We start from the raw sequence: 19,927 nt of genomic DNA on the forward strand, positions 1-19,927 counted from the left end.
GCCCTGCTGATCTGGTCTCTTCCAAAAATGCTGCATTTCCCTATGAATGCCCCCCCCCCCCCCCAGAAAAAACCCAAACCCTTATCAAGTTCCTGATCCTTTTCAGCAAGAGCTGAAATGCTCCAACCTTTGAACAGCCTAAGAACCCAACAACCAGCAGCTCTCAGCAAAAAAATGGCAGAGATGTCCAAGTGCCACAAATTAGTGCATTTTGTAAGTATCCATAAAGAAGCATTCAACTTCCTTTTTGAAAAAGCAGTGCATGACATACACATGCTAAAAAGAAGGACTGCACTTCGATGGTCTGTCAGAAAAGCCTCCACTATAACCACTAAATTCTTTTAATTCTGCTTAAACTGATTTACTGTGGAGGATCCCACCCAGCAACAAAACAAAACAGCCAGAACTTCAAACACATGGACAAAGGGAGGGAAGATTTAGGCTCTGGGAAAAAAGAAACATGCTGGACAGAGACAAGGGGGCACAGTGGGCAGTGTGAGCATATCCCAGTCTAGTTTTAACTTCCTAACAGTGGCCAGAAAGGCGGTACCCTTAACCCACCATTGTCATGTATTCTCATATCCAAAGCAGAAAGTCAACAAGCTCTGTAAAGGCAATTCTGGGGAGAATGGAAGAGAACTTAGGTACTCTTCCTTCTCGTGAAGTCTGTCTTTGTGGGAAGAAAGCACAGCCTCCTGACTCTCACTGGCCATTCCATCATTTATATATGCTCGATCTTTGCAAACTTTTCACCTCAAATAGAGCTATTACTTCTAAAAAATGACATTGAAACCCCAAGATTTCGTCTGTTTCAAACAGAAAGCTACAAGAAGGAAGAGTAACAAATGACAGTGAGAAATATCTCCTGACTAACATTATTTTACCTTACAGCATAGATACAGACAAGCCTTGGGAGAAGCTAGCATCAAACTGGAACTGAGAAAACAATGCAGAGCTTGAATTGCGTGAGGCTACCTATAAGGGGACCCCTACGTATAGCTAATTTCTGCAGGTCCCAGGAAAGAGACTTCAGTAAGATATTATAAAAGACAGCAGGCGTCACGTACCATTGAGTACTGAGGTACAATCCCGTTGGCATCTCCATGATAAATATACACTGCTCCTACGTAGTTATCCTCCTTAGGTGCCCCGATGGCAACATCTGTAAAACAATGCATACGACAAACATTCCACCTCTGTGCAGAGGGATAATACCCCCATCTCTTGTGATGACAACCTGCAGCAACACCAGCTTAGCCGTAATGGAACAACACACCCTGAGTGGCCTGGAAGAAATAAATTCAGGCGTACAGAGAGCAGGTCAGTCTTCAGGTCAGCCCTTAATATGTGCTGCCAAAAGTAAGGCACCAGCACCAACGGCTTCGCTCTCATCTATTGTTATCAAATACAACCAGACGCCAAGGACTTCAGCAGGCACATCCTGAGCAAGCACCCTGTCCTCAGCATGAGCCCAGGGAGGAGTTCAGCAACACCACCAGCCCCACTGACATCTCTCGGGAAAAAGCACCAACCTGGGAACCCATCATCATCGATATCACCAAGGGCAGCAATGCTCTCCCCGAAGTGTGCGTTGTAGGCACCATCACCAGCCAGGACGAGCTGCTCATCCAGCACACCCTAGCAAACAGGAAATAAAGCAGGCTCAGGGGAACCCTGCCACAGGAAGCAACAGGGCAGAGCTGTGGGATGACTATCGCCCTCATCGCCAAGGGGTTCCCTTTCAGGGTAGCTCAGCTGGGTGCTAAAAATGGAAAGGGTTAAGAATAAAACCAAAAAACAGAGAGCAGGCAAATGATAAGATAAAAACAAAAAGCTAAGTTAACTCGATGATAAATCTAAATGATGTGACTATATGCAGTCACACACAAACTGAGTTCATGAAGATTTCAGGCACCTAAAATGTAACAGCTCAGATTTTGCTCCACTGGCAGACTTCATCTGAGGAGTAAAAACCTCCATCCAGGCTTACTCAGCTAAACCTCAGTGAATTAAAGAGAATTCTTCCTTAGGCAGAGAACAGTTGGGCAACTGGATTTGAAAACTTTTCAAGTATTGGATGGAAGGATTAAAGCAAACTCCCCAAAAAGCTTTCTGAATTGAAGAACAAGGAAAAAGCTTTAATGCAATAAAGAGACAGAAAACATCAGAATAAATCAACTTTGTGTTCATATGCCATCAGAAGCCTTATATGGATCTGGTATTTCTTGCCACCCACTTTCTGGTCAGATACATAAGCCTCAGTTTTTTGCAGTCCTCCCTCAAGGGGAAAGGAACATTTCCACAAGAAAACAAGATTTAGTTACACAATCCAGCTCCGTATCCACCTCAAGGGTTGTTGGCTTTTGTTTTGTTTTGTTTTTGCTTCCTTTGTGAATGAGGGTAAACTGCCCTCCGGAAAATGTAATATAATCTTCTTCTTGGCTGCAGGGAGTTGCTGACTTTAAGAAAATCCCTCATAATGAAATTGAAACACAAGAGAAGAGACATTTGGGCCCATATGTGCAATTCATCTCTCTGCAGTCCTCGTAAGAAAGGGGAAAATCTAAGTATGCTATACCCAGCATCACTATGCATGCTTGTAGTACAACGCAGTGTTCTCCGATTCACTGCAACGAACTCTTAAGCACTGGTGCCTGCAGGATGAAACTGCAAGCTTTAATGACCACATCCCAAAAGAAAGTCCACAGTCCTGCGAGCCACTACTCCTTCAAGTAGTTCTTATTGAAGGAGCCTTATTATTTAACTTTTAGCTTTTATAAACTGAATCCAGGAATGCTCTCACTGTTAGCAAGAAATATGAGGTATAAATTGGCTCAGCATTAGGGACTTATTCTGTTGGATGGTCTAGCAGCCATACTGTAATATATAGGCTGGACAACCTGGGGAATCAAACTGAAAAAGTAAAGCCCATTTAAAGGAGAAGCACTAGCACAAAATAAAACTACAAAGACAATTCTCAAGTCTCTCAAATGTTTTCTATAGACTTGCAGTGACTGCTGTGTCTTGCACAAACTCTAGAGTTGTTAAAATTCTGTTGAAGCAAGTAAATTTAGTTTTAGCATGTAACAATTTCCCCTCTGAGACAGCAGGTTTTGGATCTGAATGTTACTTGTGCAATAAGTAAGCATTCATTGTTTTCCTATAAATAGAACATAATAATGATGTTGTTTTAGTGACAGAAGTTCAGACATTTCCAAAACTGCTGTTGGTACACGAGAAATCCAACAGTATCAGCTGATAAGACCTTCCCACCACAGGCGGGATGGGTGTGAAGATAACATGAATTCAGTCTCTGCCCTCCTCACGTAAGGAATCCTAAATTCCCAGCCATTTTTATTCCCATTTGTAGGTCCCAATGACCACCCAAAAGACAAAGTAAAACTCAGTCAAAGCAGCTGACTTCACTTGGTTTTGGCACAGAAATCACATACAGCCACAAGTGCCGCAAAGTTTCAACATAAAACCAGAAACTTTCCCAGACCTCCTTGAAAGATTCACAACTCTGTGATGAATGTGGGCTGGTCTCTGGGAAACCATGATACCAGATGAGTTTTCCATGACTGCATGTTACGGAGTTTCAGCATGCGGAGCTGGAGGGGACATCAGCTTTACCCTGCCCGGACCCACACCCTTAAGATCCCTTACCAAGTAATTCCTGGACATACTCACGTTTCCTCTGTTGATATAGACTGTGACTTGACCCTCATCTCTGATCTCAGAAAACATAGGTGCTCCGACCAGCAGGTCTGACAACCCGTCAGAATTCAGATCAACTGCACATAAGGAGGAGCCAAAGTAAGAGCCCATCTGTAACCAAGCCGAGTCACAACAAAGCATTCAGTATCTGCCCACACACAGGAGGAAATCATTTAGGCGTGTTTTTTGTTTGTTTTTTTTTTATTTCTTATTTTTTATTTTAATTTCAAATGATGACCTGCTGCTTTATCACTCACAAATACTCCTACAGAGAAACCCTAGGGGATACTTAGGGAATAATTGGCAAGAATTTAACACTTTACTGTAACAGTGCATCATCTTGCATACTCTACCAGGAAAATACACTTTTTTTTTTTTTTTTTAAAAAAAAAACTTTGGCATGTATTTAAATGAGACACCATAGCCTGGCTTCGCTGGTCAAATGCTTAAAACCAGCAACAGGGTGAAATAAGTTTCCTAAACAAAGACCCTACTAGTGATCACTCACACCTAGTACTACACTTCCTGAAGTGCTGAACTTTCCACACAACAAATCTTCTGGAAAAAAAAAAAAATTAAGAAAAAAAAAAAAAAGAAAGAAAAAAAAAGGGAAAAAAAAAAGGAGAAAAGCCAATGAAAAGAGGCATCTGAAATTACCACTCATTTCTGGAATATTTCCCCCTGCTCTGCTTAAATCAGTCACCTTCAATTAGCAGCACTGGCTGTGGGTTTTGCTTATAGCCTTCTCTCTCACATATAGACAAGGTGAGTTGACATGTCAATAAACTGTCATTAAAAAATTTTCAGAGAAAACAAGTCACTTTCTATCTCTAATTATTCTTGCTTGATAAAACTAATTTGCTTAAGTTTTAAGAAATTCATTACTTTCATTACATCACTTTCAATACAGGTGAATACGAAATGCTAACAATCCTCCAACCAGAACCAACACTGTGAATTTAAAAGCACACAAAATGGAAACCAAAAGCAAGAATGATACTCTGCTCTTATTTCATCCACTTCTGCTAAGGTACCACAAGGCATACTCTGTGAGATCAGCTAAATAACACTCACTAAATTAAAAGCAACTTCTGAAGGAAAATTAAAAAGATATCACTTTATATTTGAACTTGAGAGCTGTTAACGTACCAGGGAAAACTGAGGTTACAAAAATAATTACTTAGATTAAAAAGAATGCAGTTCTTCTATATTCTCATGTTCATCACTGTGGATCCCTGACCCCACAGCCTTCACATCTGATAGTTCTTGAGGCATAAGCCAGAGCTACTGGGCACAACAGGAGATAGGCAGCAGCAACTCTACTCCTTACAGTCTGAGATTTAAAAGCTGCTACACGTATATAATGGGGTGAGTTAAGGATAGAGTTTCAGTTTGTAAGTCAGATTTCTGTGTTTGAGGGGTTTAGGGTCAGACCTCAAACCTAATTTGATTCCAGCTATTTTCTAGTTTAAGTTCCCTTGTGGATTTTTTGTTTATTTTTATTTTAATCCACTAAGGTTTTTAAACAAATTTCTCATGGGTAAGGAGTGAAACTTACGCAAAGCATTTCACTATGTGTTTAGACAGTTTTCAGGGGAAGGCTATTATTTACTTAACTGCAATGTGGTACGTCTGCAATGTGGGTGAGTTCAGTGCTGTGAGAACCTGACGTTTGTACACTTAACATCTGTAACAAGACACTGCCTTTTCTTTCTTCCTCTCTGCATCTGATTTCCCTCTTCAGCCTCCCACAGGAAAAAAAAAAAAGAAAAAAAAAAGGGAAAGAAGAAACTGCCCGCTGTTAAAGTCTGTCCAACAGGAATGCCAGAACAATGAACTTTCACACCAGTGGGAAGGACGCAGCATTTGGTGAGAGCTTTTTTCCAACCGTTGTTCAGTGCTCAGCACCAAGCACGGCTGGTTATATCTCAGTCACAAAACAGAAAAGGTGATTTAAGATGGGCTGCTCTTAAAATACAATTTTCATTTTGATTTTACAGAATTTGTAGCAAACATGCTACTGGGAAATAAGGCGATGACAGCATAGAAGTACTTGAAGGACGTAAATACTTGATAAGTTAAGAATAATACCATTAAACTCAAAAAGGAAAGTTTTGGCTGAGACCTAGAAACTTCCTGATAGCTCTGTTTATTTGGCTGAGGAATAGTTCTCCAGGAGCAGATCCTTAGGGACATTTAAAAGTTAAAAGGGATAAAAATGAACAGGAAGCAATCAAGCACAGGAGATGCCCTCAATGAACTGGGTGAGCTTTTCCTTTCAAGATGCCAGCAATTCTGCTACAGTATAGAGAAAGACAAACTTTGGAGACTCTTAAACACAAGTTTCAGCATCCACCCACATATCATTGCAGTTTTTACCTATTCCAGGCATGCCTTTGAAGACTGCAAAAGTGTTTCAGCGGGGAAAAAAATAAAATGAAACATGCCAATACTTCTAACTTGATATAGCCAAATGCTTGAGATCTTTCCAGAAGGTCTTTCCAGAGCAAGACACCACCAGCAACCTTTTCTTCTGTTTTCCTCTCATCTCAGGAGAATACAGACAACTCCAGGTAAAGGGTATCTTGTCCTCAGTATATTATTCCCAAATAAACCAACCTATCTGTTTTTACCTACAGCTAGACGTACTAGTTTCTGCTTCATTCTCCATGTGACACATCTCCAGCAAACCCCCAGGGAAGAGTGCAGGCTGTTTCCTACTCAAACATCACACTGCACAGGGCAGCTGGATCTCACTAGCATTCACTACATTTCTAAGGAAGAGCAGAGAGCACTAATACTAATAGCAATACTCAAGACAGATTAATGGCAGATACGGGGAAAATCAATGGCTCTTTGAAGTCATGAAACAGCTCCTCCACACAACAGCATAATTTTCATGTCTCTGTCATGTCTCACTGGGGCAGAGAAAAACAGTGTGTGGCTTTGTGCAATAAACCGAGTTCCAGGCTACCCAGAGCCACTGGTAACATCCAGTCAGAGGAAATCTCTCCCTCTGGGCTGTGCCACGCCTGAGAAAGCAAAAGCAAAAGCTGCCGCTACATTTGTGTGAGGCTAAAGAAACAAGTACAATTTTCAGCAAGACGCTCAATTTCAGTCCCATGGTCATTGAACAGACATTGTAGTCACCACCATTACACAAAAAAGGGAATACACTTGGTCTGTACAGACTTACGTGTTCGGGAAGGATGAGGAGAAACAGCATTTGCTTGAAAACTCATGAAGCCGTGAATAGAAAGTGATGCTCTGAGATGATCCTGCCATTATTTCCCCTTCCTCCACCCTCACATGATAGCATACAAATATAAAAGCTCACCTTTTTTCCTGAAGCCTGAAAGATTTTTACTAAAGAGCCTGATCGTCTGTCTGTTCTGAAAATATAAACCTGAAAAGTAAAAGAAGAAAAAGGTTAACCAATACTAAAATACAGGCACATAATAGTACATCACTGATGCTTTCTCAGTGTATGTGCATCATGATCATAACCATGGCTACCACCAAGATCCAATTTCTAGACTACATATTACTCATTCTTCTTTTAAAAGGCAAACTATTGACTTCTCCACTTTCCTGAGGAATCAGAGGCCACCTTTCATGAGAGATGCTTGAACAGCTTTTTTGTGAGTACACACGTATGTGCACACATGAGTATTTAAAAGCACCCCATAAAGGAACACTCCATGTCACAAACAAGATACATCTGTAGACTACTAGGGAACGAGCAGGGCAAAGTGTTGAGAAGGCATGAGGCTGTTCCCCTTCTCCTGCCAAGCCTTCCCTTCCCCAGCATGTACATCACTGCAAAATCCCAGCAGGACCACTCAGTGCATTTGCACTGCTTTGCCTGAAAGGATACGTAAACCAAAAATTCTCAAACACATTCCACTTGTTGCTCATTTTTGTAGAAGAAACTGCTTAACCAGGAACTCTTAGGGATAAAAGTATTAATACAAGTCCAATCTTAAATCTTTTACCAAAAAAATTAAGACCCAGAACACACAGCTTGTAGGAAGGGATTCCCTTTAGCAGAAAGGCTGGCTTAGTCAGCATTTGAGACTCCTCCAGCAGTGGACAGGCCGTTTCCCAACAGGTGCTTAGGATGTGTTTGGGATAGAGGACTTCCTATTTCCAAGGCCATGCAGCAGAGCCAAGCACTTGACATATTTGAATATGTGGTGAATTATTAGTAGGTGATGAGACAAGAGAGTTCAAAGCCATTCTCGATTGAGAACACAGCATGCATTTACTGCAGATAGTTACTCTAGATATAAAGAACTCCCCAATTTTTGCAGCAGCAAGTACATGGTGCCAGGTGCCACATCTCCAAACCCAGTTTTACTAATGACACTCCCAGTACCATTTGGGAAATGACTCTATCCCACTAAGTGTCTTGGCTTCCTCCTCAATGGAAAGGGTGTGACAATGGTAATCACTTTCTCTCGGAAAAGTGGCAAGGATTAGCTCATTAAAGAGTGTGGAAAGCACAACAGGACTGCTCAGTATAATGTTCTGTATTCAACACCTCTTAGTGCCGCCCTCATCATTTGTTCCTGCTACCCATACCCCATGCAAAGGATAGTAACAGAAGCCCCTGCAACCAGAGCAACAGTCATTAACCTACAGAGCCGCTGCTTCCTCATCTCATGTTAGCAGCTGGGTTTTTAGCCTCTTCTTTGTACAGAATTTAAATGTTTCTCCACTGAGATGGAAGGAAAATGCACTGGAGCCATTGCAACAAAACACCCAGGATAAGGAAACCATGGCTTTCCTGTGAACGTCTCCTCAACAGTAACTTAACTGCTACTATATCCCCTATGTCCTAGGCATACCAGATAAGATGTATGTACCAAATTCATCCTCTACTTTATTTCATTTTCCCTGTTTTTTCTGCTACTCTCAGGACGCTGCTACTGCCAAAAACAGTCTGTCTAAGCTTAGGGATAGTGTTCCTGTTAATGGACACCTCCCACTCCTTATTGTTACAGCTCAGCTACTGTTGATGCCCCTATGGAACAGGAGGGAAGAAGATGGAAAGACAGGACATCTCTGCTGAAACACATGGTGGCAGTAAGCCCCCAAAGGACTTCAAAGAAAGAGTGGGGAAAGCTGACCCTTTGCATCCCTCCCTCCCTTTCTCTACTCTTTCTCTTCCACCTTTGGTTCACAAGTGTCAGCAGGGTCACAGCACAGCCTCACCCTGCTCCCTACAGCAGCCACAGGAATTGCAGGCACAACACCTCCTGACCACTCACATGCTTTGAGATTGTACATATGTATACCTACAGGAAAACCTTTTTATTTTTTGTTTTGCAAGAGCCTGTCACCAAGATTTCTGAATACAGCTGGCAGAAACCAATACACTAACCTGCTAAAGAGACATCAAAAAGGCTAGTGAATGGCATTTAATGCTATCATAGGTGCTATCCTGAAGAAAATATGGAACCAATCAGAATGCACAGCACTATCAAACATATGAAGAAAGCAAGAAGAGGACAAAGACTCTTCCAAGTTCTCATTTCTGAGCAAGGTTTAAGTGATGTCTATGCATTAGAAATCCTAAACACAAGTGGTGTGAAAGAAATGCTGCCAGCATCTCATTAACATAACTATTTAAAGGATTGAGTGGGAGAGAAAGGGAGGGAGGAGGGATGTTAAGCATCAGAGGACACAGGTGGAGAAAATTTGCTGACCATCAAACTACCTCACCTCTTCCTCGAACAGTGTTCCAAAACTACTCTGTAGGCAAAAATCTCCTGGCTTCTCTGACACGTGGGAACTGTGCCAATACCACTCTGTTTGCCCAGTTAAATCCGACCACATTATTATTGGGACAAAAAGCCACACCTTTCCGATGCCTCCATCCTGGGGAGCTCCTCCCACAACATCCGTGGTAGTTGGCTGAGAGAAATGGCCTGCTGTCACCGCATATCCTGAGTGGGAGAGGAGAGGATAAAGATAAATAACAAAAAAAGAGAAAAAAAAAAGAGCAAAAGGAAAAAGACTGAGAAACAGCTGAGTAATCTCGAATGTCCTCAACAGGATTCATTGCTACACTTGAACTGTATCTCACAGCATTACAAAAACATTTTGTGTAGAATACACCAATATTCAGTTCCAGAGCACAAGGCAACAGGAAATGGCAGTACAGCCTCTGGTACTGTGACAAAAGTCAACAGAAAAAAAGATGTAGGTACTGTCAGCAAAAAACATGGCAGAAGCGCATGCAAAGCAGTTGCAGAGAACAGTTTGAAAACTGTGAATCTCAAAAGGAAAAGAACCAGGAGCATGTAGACAGAGGAAAGGGAACAAGGGGAGCACATCACTGCAGGGAAGCATCACAGTCCTTCATCAGCCAGACAGAAGTCTCCTCCTTTAGTTAAAATGACTGCTCAGAAAAAGTCAGGAAAATTACATACATGCTTTTTTGGTGGAGAGGAGAGCAGAGGCCAGTAGACAAAAAGGTCAGAAAAGTTAATGGCTTGAGAAGATTTCTGTTTATGTAAGAGTAAAAAAGGGAGAATAGATCAAAGAGCGTATCTGACAGGAGAACAGAGATTTTATCTAATCTGTTACATTAAAATGATATATAATAGCCAAAGAAGAGTGAAGTGCTTTCCTTCTAAGGCTTTCTTGCATTTGACTTGATCTTCTTCTGTAAATTATGAGGCTCTTGTCTGCATTGTAAACATGATAATTCATGTCTATCAGTGACAAAACCTATGTACGTGTACACACGCTCCCCATTTAGTTATCTCCAAGCAGCATCTTCCAAGTGGTACTTTTTTTTTTTGATAGGCTCTGAACTGTGTTGCTCAGCTAATCCACTCTCACAGCAAGCACAGAGAGCTGCTTACCGAGGTATGTGTAACGCCTGGCTATCACAGCATCATCGTTCAGCTTGTAATATGTGTTGTCAGTGAGATTCAGTACTTTGACTGTTCCTGTCCAGTAATAAGATCCTGGTGCTCCCATGATGACCAGCTCCTGCAGTAGGAAAAACAGCAGGATAGAAAAAGAATGAGGGAAAAAATAAGCAGTAATCAAAATTGAACAAGAATTTCTGCTTTATGCACTAATGGGAAAGGGTACAAGATATTAAATAAAACACTAATTATAAGCTTATTTATAAGAACCTGCATTCCGCAAGCACATATATCTTTATTTTCAAAAATAGAGATCACTGCACATGTTCTGGAAACATTAAGACTCCTTTTCTTTGGCTTACTTTTGCTCGGTTGCATTGCAACTTCAATAAAAGGCAATTACAAACCATCAGACTTGCCCCTGCTAACACAAAACCACTTATCCATCTGCTGACATTCCCAGCTCCCCTCCAGAAGACCCAAAGTCTTAAGCAAGGCTAGAGAAGGTGCAGTGATGACACTGCAGATATTTAAACAGTAGCATTGACAGAGAAGGTGAGGAAAGCAAAATAAGGTGAGCTTCAAGTTGAACCCCACACCATGAAATTGCTGGCCGAGTGACAAAGAATGCAACACTTGATGTTTTGGCTGCATTGGTCCAGGAAGAGAAGGAGCAGGGCTTGTTAATCAGCCCACTATAAGCAGCAGACATCTCTAAAGGAAATTAACTGGTTGAAAACAGTGCTTCCAGTTCAATGCCTTCCTGTTCAAGTTCATCCAAACTGAACTTTTCTAGCTCCTGAGCACTCAACCCTCAGAGCTCTTTCCCACTGAAGGAGAGTATATATAACACTAATATTAGGTTAAAAAAAAAAAAAAAAAAGTTTTCCCCAAACACTTGGAAAACAACATAGATACACCTTGGCAAGACACAGGTTATAAAGAGTAAAAACGTTTTTCTGGTTATTAGAAGAGGCCGGTAAAGAGAAGGAAAAGTTTATCTTTTTCTTTTCCCAGTTACAAATGGGTGAGAAAAGCTTCTTGTTCTGTTTTTCACACATGGAAACCTAGATAGGCATGCGAACTCAAGTCCAGGAATTTCTTGGCTATTTTTGTCACAACAATTTGAAAGCAAAAATTGAATGGATATTTTCTTGAACTGGATTTTAGTTACAGAAGATCACCATCTCACTTGCTGCTGGCAAAATGGTAGACTTCCCCTCCCCCCCTTTTCTAGAACGAAGCAATAACATGAAACATCAGTGTGTGACAAAATTAAGACATGAGATTTGTTTATTTATTTACTTACTGTGCTATAGTCAAAGGGGGATCCTGTTGCTTATAGGGGCAGGGCAACTATTCTTTGTTTTGTGAATTATATCTTCAGTCTGAAAAACCAGACACTATTGACTACCAAATAATTTTATTTAGAAAACAAATGAAGGGAGGAGATGAAAATGCAGGGTGTTCATGTACCAAAGCATCCAGCAACCTCACAGCAAATGTCCACCCCTGGAGAGCAGCAGATGTGGCTTTAAAGACCCACAACAAAGGATTTAGCGAAGCCTGAAGAGCACTAAGCTTAAGAAAGTTCTCCAGCCTCAGAGAAGACTGAAGACAGCTGCTGTGCTCGACTGTTCCCTTCAACACAAACCACGGGTGGACTTGTGGCAAATCAATTCCATGCCCCAGATTCTGGACTGACTGGCTGCTGTTTCAGGGATGTTAAACAAGAGAATTTCCTAATAAACCTAAGGGACAGGACCACATCCTCAGCCAAAGTGCGAGATATGCTCAGCCACAGCTTTTTTCCTTGGGAGCAGCCGTGTCCTTGAGGTCAAGGGATCACTGACCATCAGGAACAACACACACCAGCAGCACTGAAAATATGGTAGCAGCCTGCTTCTTTGACCCAAAAAGCGATTTATCTGCATTTCCTGCTCGGTCTGGAAGCACTGGAGCCATCACAAGGCCCCAGGCAATGAAAGTTCAAAGCTATCTTTTGAACTAGGGAGTAAAGAAGGGTTTAAAGCTTGGGAACAGCAGCAAGCTAGAGAGAACAGAAAAGCCAGGAAACAGCTGCTGCTGTTGAGCATCAAGTTATCAGGCAGAGCCACCGCAGCACCAGCACCTGCCATTCTGGTTTACTTGGACATCAGCTCCTGCCAGAGCAGTGAAGACACTGTTAGTCTGGCTGTATCAACTTGGACAACAACTCTGTAGCCCAGCACATGCTTAGTTAGGAGTGAATGTATACTGGACAGGACAGCAACAAGGACCCTGATGTACAATAGTTGTGTGTTTGCTGTTTTTGTTTTTTAAACCTTGAAACATTTCAAAAAATTTCAACACACACATAAGGGAATCAATTCATCTTTGCCTTAACTAAAACATGGTTGATAAGACTGCTGTCTGGCAAAGAATACAATCCAGTATTTGTAACAGCTCTGGATGCTTTTTTTTTTTTTAAGCCACGTTTTTTTTAAATGAAGAACTGAAGCATAACTGGAAAAAAAAAGTGTTTCCTACCCTACGTCTATGTGTATGTGTGTACATTTATGTATTCATAAATGATCACAGAATCACAGAATGTCAGGGATTGGAAGAAACTTTGAAAGACCATCTTGTCCAATCCCCCTGCCAGAGCAGGAGCACCAAGATTAGTCACACAGGAATGCATCAGGCAGGCTTTGAATGTCTCCAGAGAAAGAGACCCCACAACCTCTCTGGGCAGCTTGCTCCAGTGCTCTGTTACCCACAGATGAACATACAGCCACATGTACGCATGTTCAAACAAACCCTTCCAGGGAAAATTGTTTTAGGTCACCAATGAAAGAAAATAGTTAGCATTATTATACAGAAATATTTTGGTGTAGGCTTTGAAATGGACATAGCAAAAATATTCCCCGAGGTTAACTTTCAGAGTTTATTCATTCATGCTTGTTCACCGACCTGTCAAGACAATTTCACTTACATTATGAAGCACTGGATGGACAGGCAGACAGACAGACAGCATGGAGGCAGGAGAGTGTTTCCTGTGTTACTGCAATTAGGCTTGAATGATGGCTGCATTTGAAGGCTCCCTTCCCTGGCGCACACGTCAGGAGAGCCCACTCACAAACCTAATTCCCACCTCTCAGTACTTCTGCTCACCTCGGTGAAGAAGCCTGCGATCCCCGCCTGGCATGAGCCATGCTCCTCCCCGTACTTCTTCTTATACTCTGGGCAAAAGAAGGAAAGAACTGTTGTCAGTCTGTGGTCACGCAGGCAACAAGGATGCTACCCCACCTCTGCACAGTGGGCACATCCCACCTGAGTTTCTGCACCAACCTACACGCAGCCTGGATGCTGCTAAGGGTGGGATGGGGTACTACACAAGTATCACTGGTGGAGAGATGCTTTGGGACACTGGAGTAAGGGAGACAACAACAAAAACATCTACAAAAACTCACACTTCTCTTAAAAAAAAAAAAATACACTAAGATCAAGGCTTGGAGGGGAAGAAATCATGTTCCACCTGGCAGGTTGTTTTTTTTTTTTTTCCTGAGCACTGCATTCAAATATTTACCATAATGAGTGCACAGTTTCAGTGTATTGCCACTTCTTGCATGTTACAGTATGTTCCAAAGGATAAAAAAAAGCTCCAGGAGAAAGAGTAATTCAGGCTCTAAGCATTCCCTCTGTAGCCTGGAAATTTTTTTTCCCCTTACAATGTTGTCAAGCATTATTAACTCATTCCTAAGTCATAAAAAAAAAAAAAAAGCATGGAATCAGTGAGCAAATGATCTCTTTGGAACAAGTTCAAAAATGAATTAGTTATAAACTGCTGCCTTCTCACTGCTTCTTTAGTCTACATACATATATATATATATATATATATACACACACACACATATATATATATGCATATACATAACCTGTAACAGGTAATTATATCTTCTTATATATAAATATATAAACATTATATCCTTAAGATCTTAAGAAGATACATATACTGATATAAATAAAAAGTATATATTATACTGCACTGTATGTTTTGTAATATATAAATACATTACTAGATATATAACTATACATTATGTATATGAAAGAGAGAGAGAAAGAGTTGCTACTTACTGCATTTAATCAATACCTGTATTTAATTTTTATAAAAACAAACGAAGAAAAATTAACAAAATTCCCTTCCTGCAATCCTGAGGAAGTTCAGATCCTCAGGGATCTGCAGAAGTTGCACAGGCACTTGGGGAAGCACAGCAGGACAGTGCATGGCAGACCCCAATGCCCACCACAGCTGCCCCAGGCAGATACAAGGACTGCCAGAGCAGCTGTGTCCGCAAACACACACCTTTCCCAGCAGAAATGTGCACCACAGAGCACCAGAAAATGAATTCACCCTACTTTCTCTTGGCTGTTCAGACAGCACCAAGGCTCATGACTGCTGGCTGCTCACATATAGTTTCTTACTTAGTCAGGCACAAGTCCAACTTGTAAAATACTTGTTTGTAGACACGAAAATACTTAAAATTAAGACTGATGAGGGTATGAGGTTTCTCCATTTTGCATTTGCTGAGAAATAGTTGCTGATTATTCTGAAGGTGATGCTTTCCCCATAGCTGAGTTTCCAGCCTCACATGGGATGCACTGCAGCAAGCAAGCCCTGTATTTGCCCAAATCAGGCACTTTTTCTTCTACCTGACACGCTGAGGTACAAAACAGATCCTGCTTCTTCCTGAATTCACACTGAAGCTGTGGTATGTCCCAGCTGTTGGTAACCCAAGCTCAACCCTACTTCTGGATCCCCCTGACTGTGAACCTTGGCAAGAGGTGCACCCAGTGCAGAGCTCTAGGCCTCAACCAGCACTGCAGCTGAGCCACACTGACTGACTGACGGGCTGAAAGTGGTGCATTTCTCTATAAAAACAGTATCAGGCTTGGCTCACAGCTTCTTTATGCATCTCCTTCAATCAGTTAATCAATCAAATTTGCTTTAAAACAAAAGGGGGAAATTGCCATAGATTATATCAAGCAAATAATTGCACAGAATGGCTGGCTCAACACAGGATCAAAGAAATAAAACTTCTTTCTTGGGATTTTTTCAATTTTTTCATATTTCTCCTTCTTTTACAAACAGGCTTTGCAACACTTCTTCCCAGTCCATCCTTCCTCAGCTATTTGACCAAGCTTTGATTACACAGTGCCCAGGTTGTGCTTTACATCACAGCCTCCACAGCACAAACAAAAGCCTCAAACACAACTGCAACTCCCTCAGAGACTGGAATTTGGCCATATGCAAGCCCTGAACGTCCTCCAAACCATAACTCCATGTAACTCAAGCCAACAGAAGGCTTTCTCTGCAAACACTTGTGGTAAGTGGCCCAGCTCACACAAGGGTCCCTTGAATTTAGCTGCAAATACAAATCAAGAGGATGTAAAACTACAGGAGACAACAGAAGAAACGGTAGCAGCTTCAGCCATACAACACAGCTATTCAAGGTTGGCGGATGAGCCCAGAATTTTATCCAGCTGTGTGCAACAAACGTGTGAGATCACATCATTTCTTGAGATAAACTGTTTTCCTCCTCATAAAATAACACACAAATTAAACTACTACTCTTATCGTGTCAAAAAGTTTACTGAACGTATTAGTATCGTTTTATAATAGCACAATTTTTCCTACTTTACAAAAGAAACCAAATTCAGATCTAGGAGTAACTTGAAAACCCAACACCCTCACATCAGAGAACACAACACAGCTGATTTTCATCAGCAACATACATGTTAGAAAAAAATGAATAGAAACACACATTCTTGTTTTCATTGTCAGGCACTGAAAAAAAAAAAAATCACTTTCAAATGAACTGAATGGTGACTGGCTGTAATAACACATTACAAATGGGAAAGATTTGATGGTTTAAATAGTTGTCCACAGAAGCTCACACTTAACAGACAGCATGGCTTTCTCCACGGTTTTCAGGGCTATCTGTAGTGTTCTGTTTTTAAGTCATTTACGTTGCCAATTCTAGCTGCTCAAACTAACGGCCATAGATGTCACTTATATATATATATAACAACTAGTTATACTGTGGTTGTAATAGCAGATAGCAGACAGAGACTGCAGCATTTCAAGTAAATGCTGAATCTGGATATAACCCCAGCCAAAGAGCAGGACCCAGCACTTGGTCTTACAGAACTTAATGACAGTTTGCAAGGGATATCTGAAGCACAGGGCCCCAAACACATCAGATACTAAGGCTATTTGAGCATTTGAAACTCCACTGAAGTAGAGTGCAGACCAAAATCATGTTTCAAGAGGATGCCAACAAAGGCAGTCCTTCATATGGGGGATAGTAGCCCAGTCTGGTCAGACACCATGCTCTTGGACTCTGGCAAAATCCTTCCAGCAGAAAACCCACTCCTCTCTTCATCCTACCTCACTGTTAACAGTATCTGGATATCCCCACAAGCAGTTCTCCTTCTCACTCATGCAGTCAGGGCCACAGTCCAGAGCAGCTCCTCATGTCCTGGCTGGTCATATATCAGCCCCTCAGACTTCAATGCCCTCACAGAGCCAGCCTGCCCCTCCCAGTCACCAGATGAGCCCAAAGAGCATAAAAAACAAGACTGCTTCTACCTCTCTTTCACCTCAGTGGTGTCACAGCTGTGATACTTGTCACTCACATCATCATTCATTCATTAAAGCCACCAGCCAGCAGGAAACTGTGCAAATATGCATCAGCACACAGCCTTTGCACACCTGAATAGCAGCATTTGCATGAGGTTTAAATATTGCATGCAGTGAACTCGGTAGTTTCCATATAGCTGCAAGCAATAACAACTGCTGCCATGAACAAAACTTTTGTCTTTATGCTACTTTATTGTTCTCACATCTGCCCACAGACCACTGTACACCCCTGATTATGCAGACCACAAGCCACTACATTAGCTGCTGTGGCAATGGTTGATAGCAAAACAGTTAAGATGAGGCTGAGCCTGAGAGATGTGGTTGCTTCTGTGATTTTGAATAACTGCTTAAAAAAGGGAAGAAAAAAAAAAAAAAGGGAGGGTAATGTTTTATAGTCAGAATGATTTTAGTTTATGAAATCAGTAAGGCTGACTAAGTATTTGGACAAAATAATCCACAAGAAGGATGAGAAGGATGATGTGTGATGACTACAAAGACAAATGCCTCTTCTCTGAGCAAATCCAAGTCTATAAGCAAACTTCAGTACCATAACACAGCACGAGCTTCACTGTGCAATAACATCCTTCATCTACCATCTTCTCAGATAGAATTAAAATGGGCAATTGAAATACACTGTCATTTGCACTGAGAGCCTCTTTTTCCCCCATCTTTCTGTGTTTCATTACAGCGGGAAGAAAAAGCAGTAATTTTTTTGACCTAGCATTGTGGTATTGGGTTTGCACCACACCACAGGGATGTTTTGATGCCTCCCAGAAAACCAAGTGTGGTCTGGCAAACTTGCTCATCCCTTTGGAGGGCAGGCACGTAAGGATGTGCTGTTCCCCTTATTTACTAACCACATGCCTACCAGCTTTCCGAGCATCCATCACCAGCTCCTACCACAGGACTTGAAAACCACCCCAGCTCTCTCCATACAGCTGGGCTACCTTTCACCCTGGAAGCAGCCACACTTCTTCATTGTAAAATGAATGCATCAGGACAATGAAGACACAGCTACAGAAAAAAGTAAACAAGTGAAAGCTGTGCTTGGAAGACCATGGCTCCGTACCCCAGCTATACCTCAAAGGACATCCAGCTCATATAAACCAGATTAGCTCCTACTCAGAAAGACTCCATTTAACTATTAGGCCTGCTGCTGTTCTCATTAGCAATCAATTGCTTCCAGACTTCTGTCAGCCACTTCAGGGAAACTGGACAAGAATAAGATGGATTGAGACCATCGCATTGTTGCACCATTACCATCCAGTCAGGAAACTTCCATTTCCTCTTCGTCTTTAGTTATACAGCCTGTTTTACATGGAAGGAAAACATACTGCACGCATTAAGGATGCCTGTACAGCGGTCAGATTCCTCTCCCCTTCTGGCACAAGACTTCTGTTACACAAGCTAATAATCCTTCTTGAGGTGTGCACACACAAATGTATGGCAACTGATGTGCACTCAGCTGGCCTGCACGCTTTGCCAGTTGGCAAGAGCCAGCTCTAGTTGTGGATCAGACAGCCATGTTATCCTCTCACCAGGTTTATCACCTTAGATGCACCAGTTACAGGCTTCAGCTTTAGGGGCCCGTTGGAAGCATTATGCACTGCATTTATTGTTCCTATGAAACCCCCCAGCTTCTCCCCCTCAGACTGTTTCTCTCAGAGGAGGTGAGTTTTTTCTCATTCCAGAAAGCAAAGGATTGCTGCAAGATGAGTGGATCGTGGCTGATCTCAAACAACGAACTCATCTGTGTGCTGTAACATGGCTATCACCCACACTGGGGATCAGGCTTGTTTCGTTGAAACCTAAAAGTTCCAGGAGCAAACAAGCACAGCCATCCCTTGTAACACTTTGCAATTTCACGTCTGACAATGGCAGATGGGGGGGAAGAAGGATAAATCAGTCCCAAAACTCCGATTTTCATTCTAGCATGAACTGAAGCTAAGCCAACATTGTACTGCACCAGCCCTGCCAATTTTCCACTGGCTGCTTTGCATACACTAGGCCCACACACTTCTATTTTCTAGCAATTCCTGGCAAATATCCTGTCAGATTAGCAGCCGCTTTACTCTCAAGACATGACGCACAGAAAAACACAAGCAGTTCGTCTCCTCCAGAAACCACCTCCCTGCAACAGCTTCAGACAAGCAGTTTTTAAAGCAAACAGAGTGATGACAAAGGCCCGGAGGAAACCCTGGCAGCGTCTCCATGCGTGCGTGTTGATCACCACAGCTCACACTGGACTATGTGAACCACATTGCCTCACCGTGAAGCACAAGCTCAGTTTTGCTGACAGGAATGAAGAAGAAAGAGCAAATACAATGGGACAGCACTCACAACAGGAAGGCTTACACAGTTCACTTGTACTCTGTCACAGAACCAGCTGGAGTGGCTGGTTCAAGAGACTCAAAACCTCTCACATTCCAAATAATGAATAATTTCTGGGCTGGTAAACTTGTAATATACAACTGCGTGCTGCTTCCAAGCAGACATATGCATTCAAGACAAAAATCTCACTGGTTTGCAGTGAAAACAAATAAATAAAATCAGAGGTTTTGCCCATAACAAACCATGCTGTACGTCGGCCTCCAGACCCTGTGCTTACACAGGCTCCTAAAGACATCCTAAAGAATGATGCCCA

At 41.9% G+C, this 19,927-nt stretch overlaps 1 protein-coding gene across 1 annotated transcript in view; it reads right to left on the reverse strand.

Moving 5' to 3' along the window:
* The window catches only part of ITGA9 (integrin subunit alpha 9), a 218,275-nt gene that overhangs the window by 183,220 nt on the left and 15,128 nt on the right, over positions 1–19,927 (reverse strand). The window contains exons 5-11 of the mRNA XM_085226640.1: positions 13,755–13,822; positions 10,593–10,722; positions 9,583–9,668; positions 7,055–7,123; positions 3,691–3,828; positions 1,533–1,638; positions 1,068–1,162 (exon numbers count right to left, since the gene is read on the reverse strand). Of these exons, the coding sequence (XP_085082766.1) occupies positions 1,068–1,162; positions 1,533–1,638; positions 3,691–3,828; positions 7,055–7,123; positions 9,583–9,668; positions 10,593–10,722; positions 13,755–13,822 (692 nt within the window). The remainder of the gene's footprint in view (positions 1–1,067; positions 1,163–1,532; positions 1,639–3,690; positions 3,829–7,054; positions 7,124–9,582; positions 9,669–10,592; positions 10,723–13,754; positions 13,823–19,927) is intronic.

This window comes from Meleagris gallopavo, chromosome 6, assembly GCF_905368555.1.
Source record: "Meleagris gallopavo chromosome 6, MGAL_WU_HG_1.1, whole genome shotgun sequence".
NCBI classification, from domain to species: Eukaryota; Metazoa; Chordata; class Aves; order Galliformes; family Phasianidae; genus Meleagris; species Meleagris gallopavo.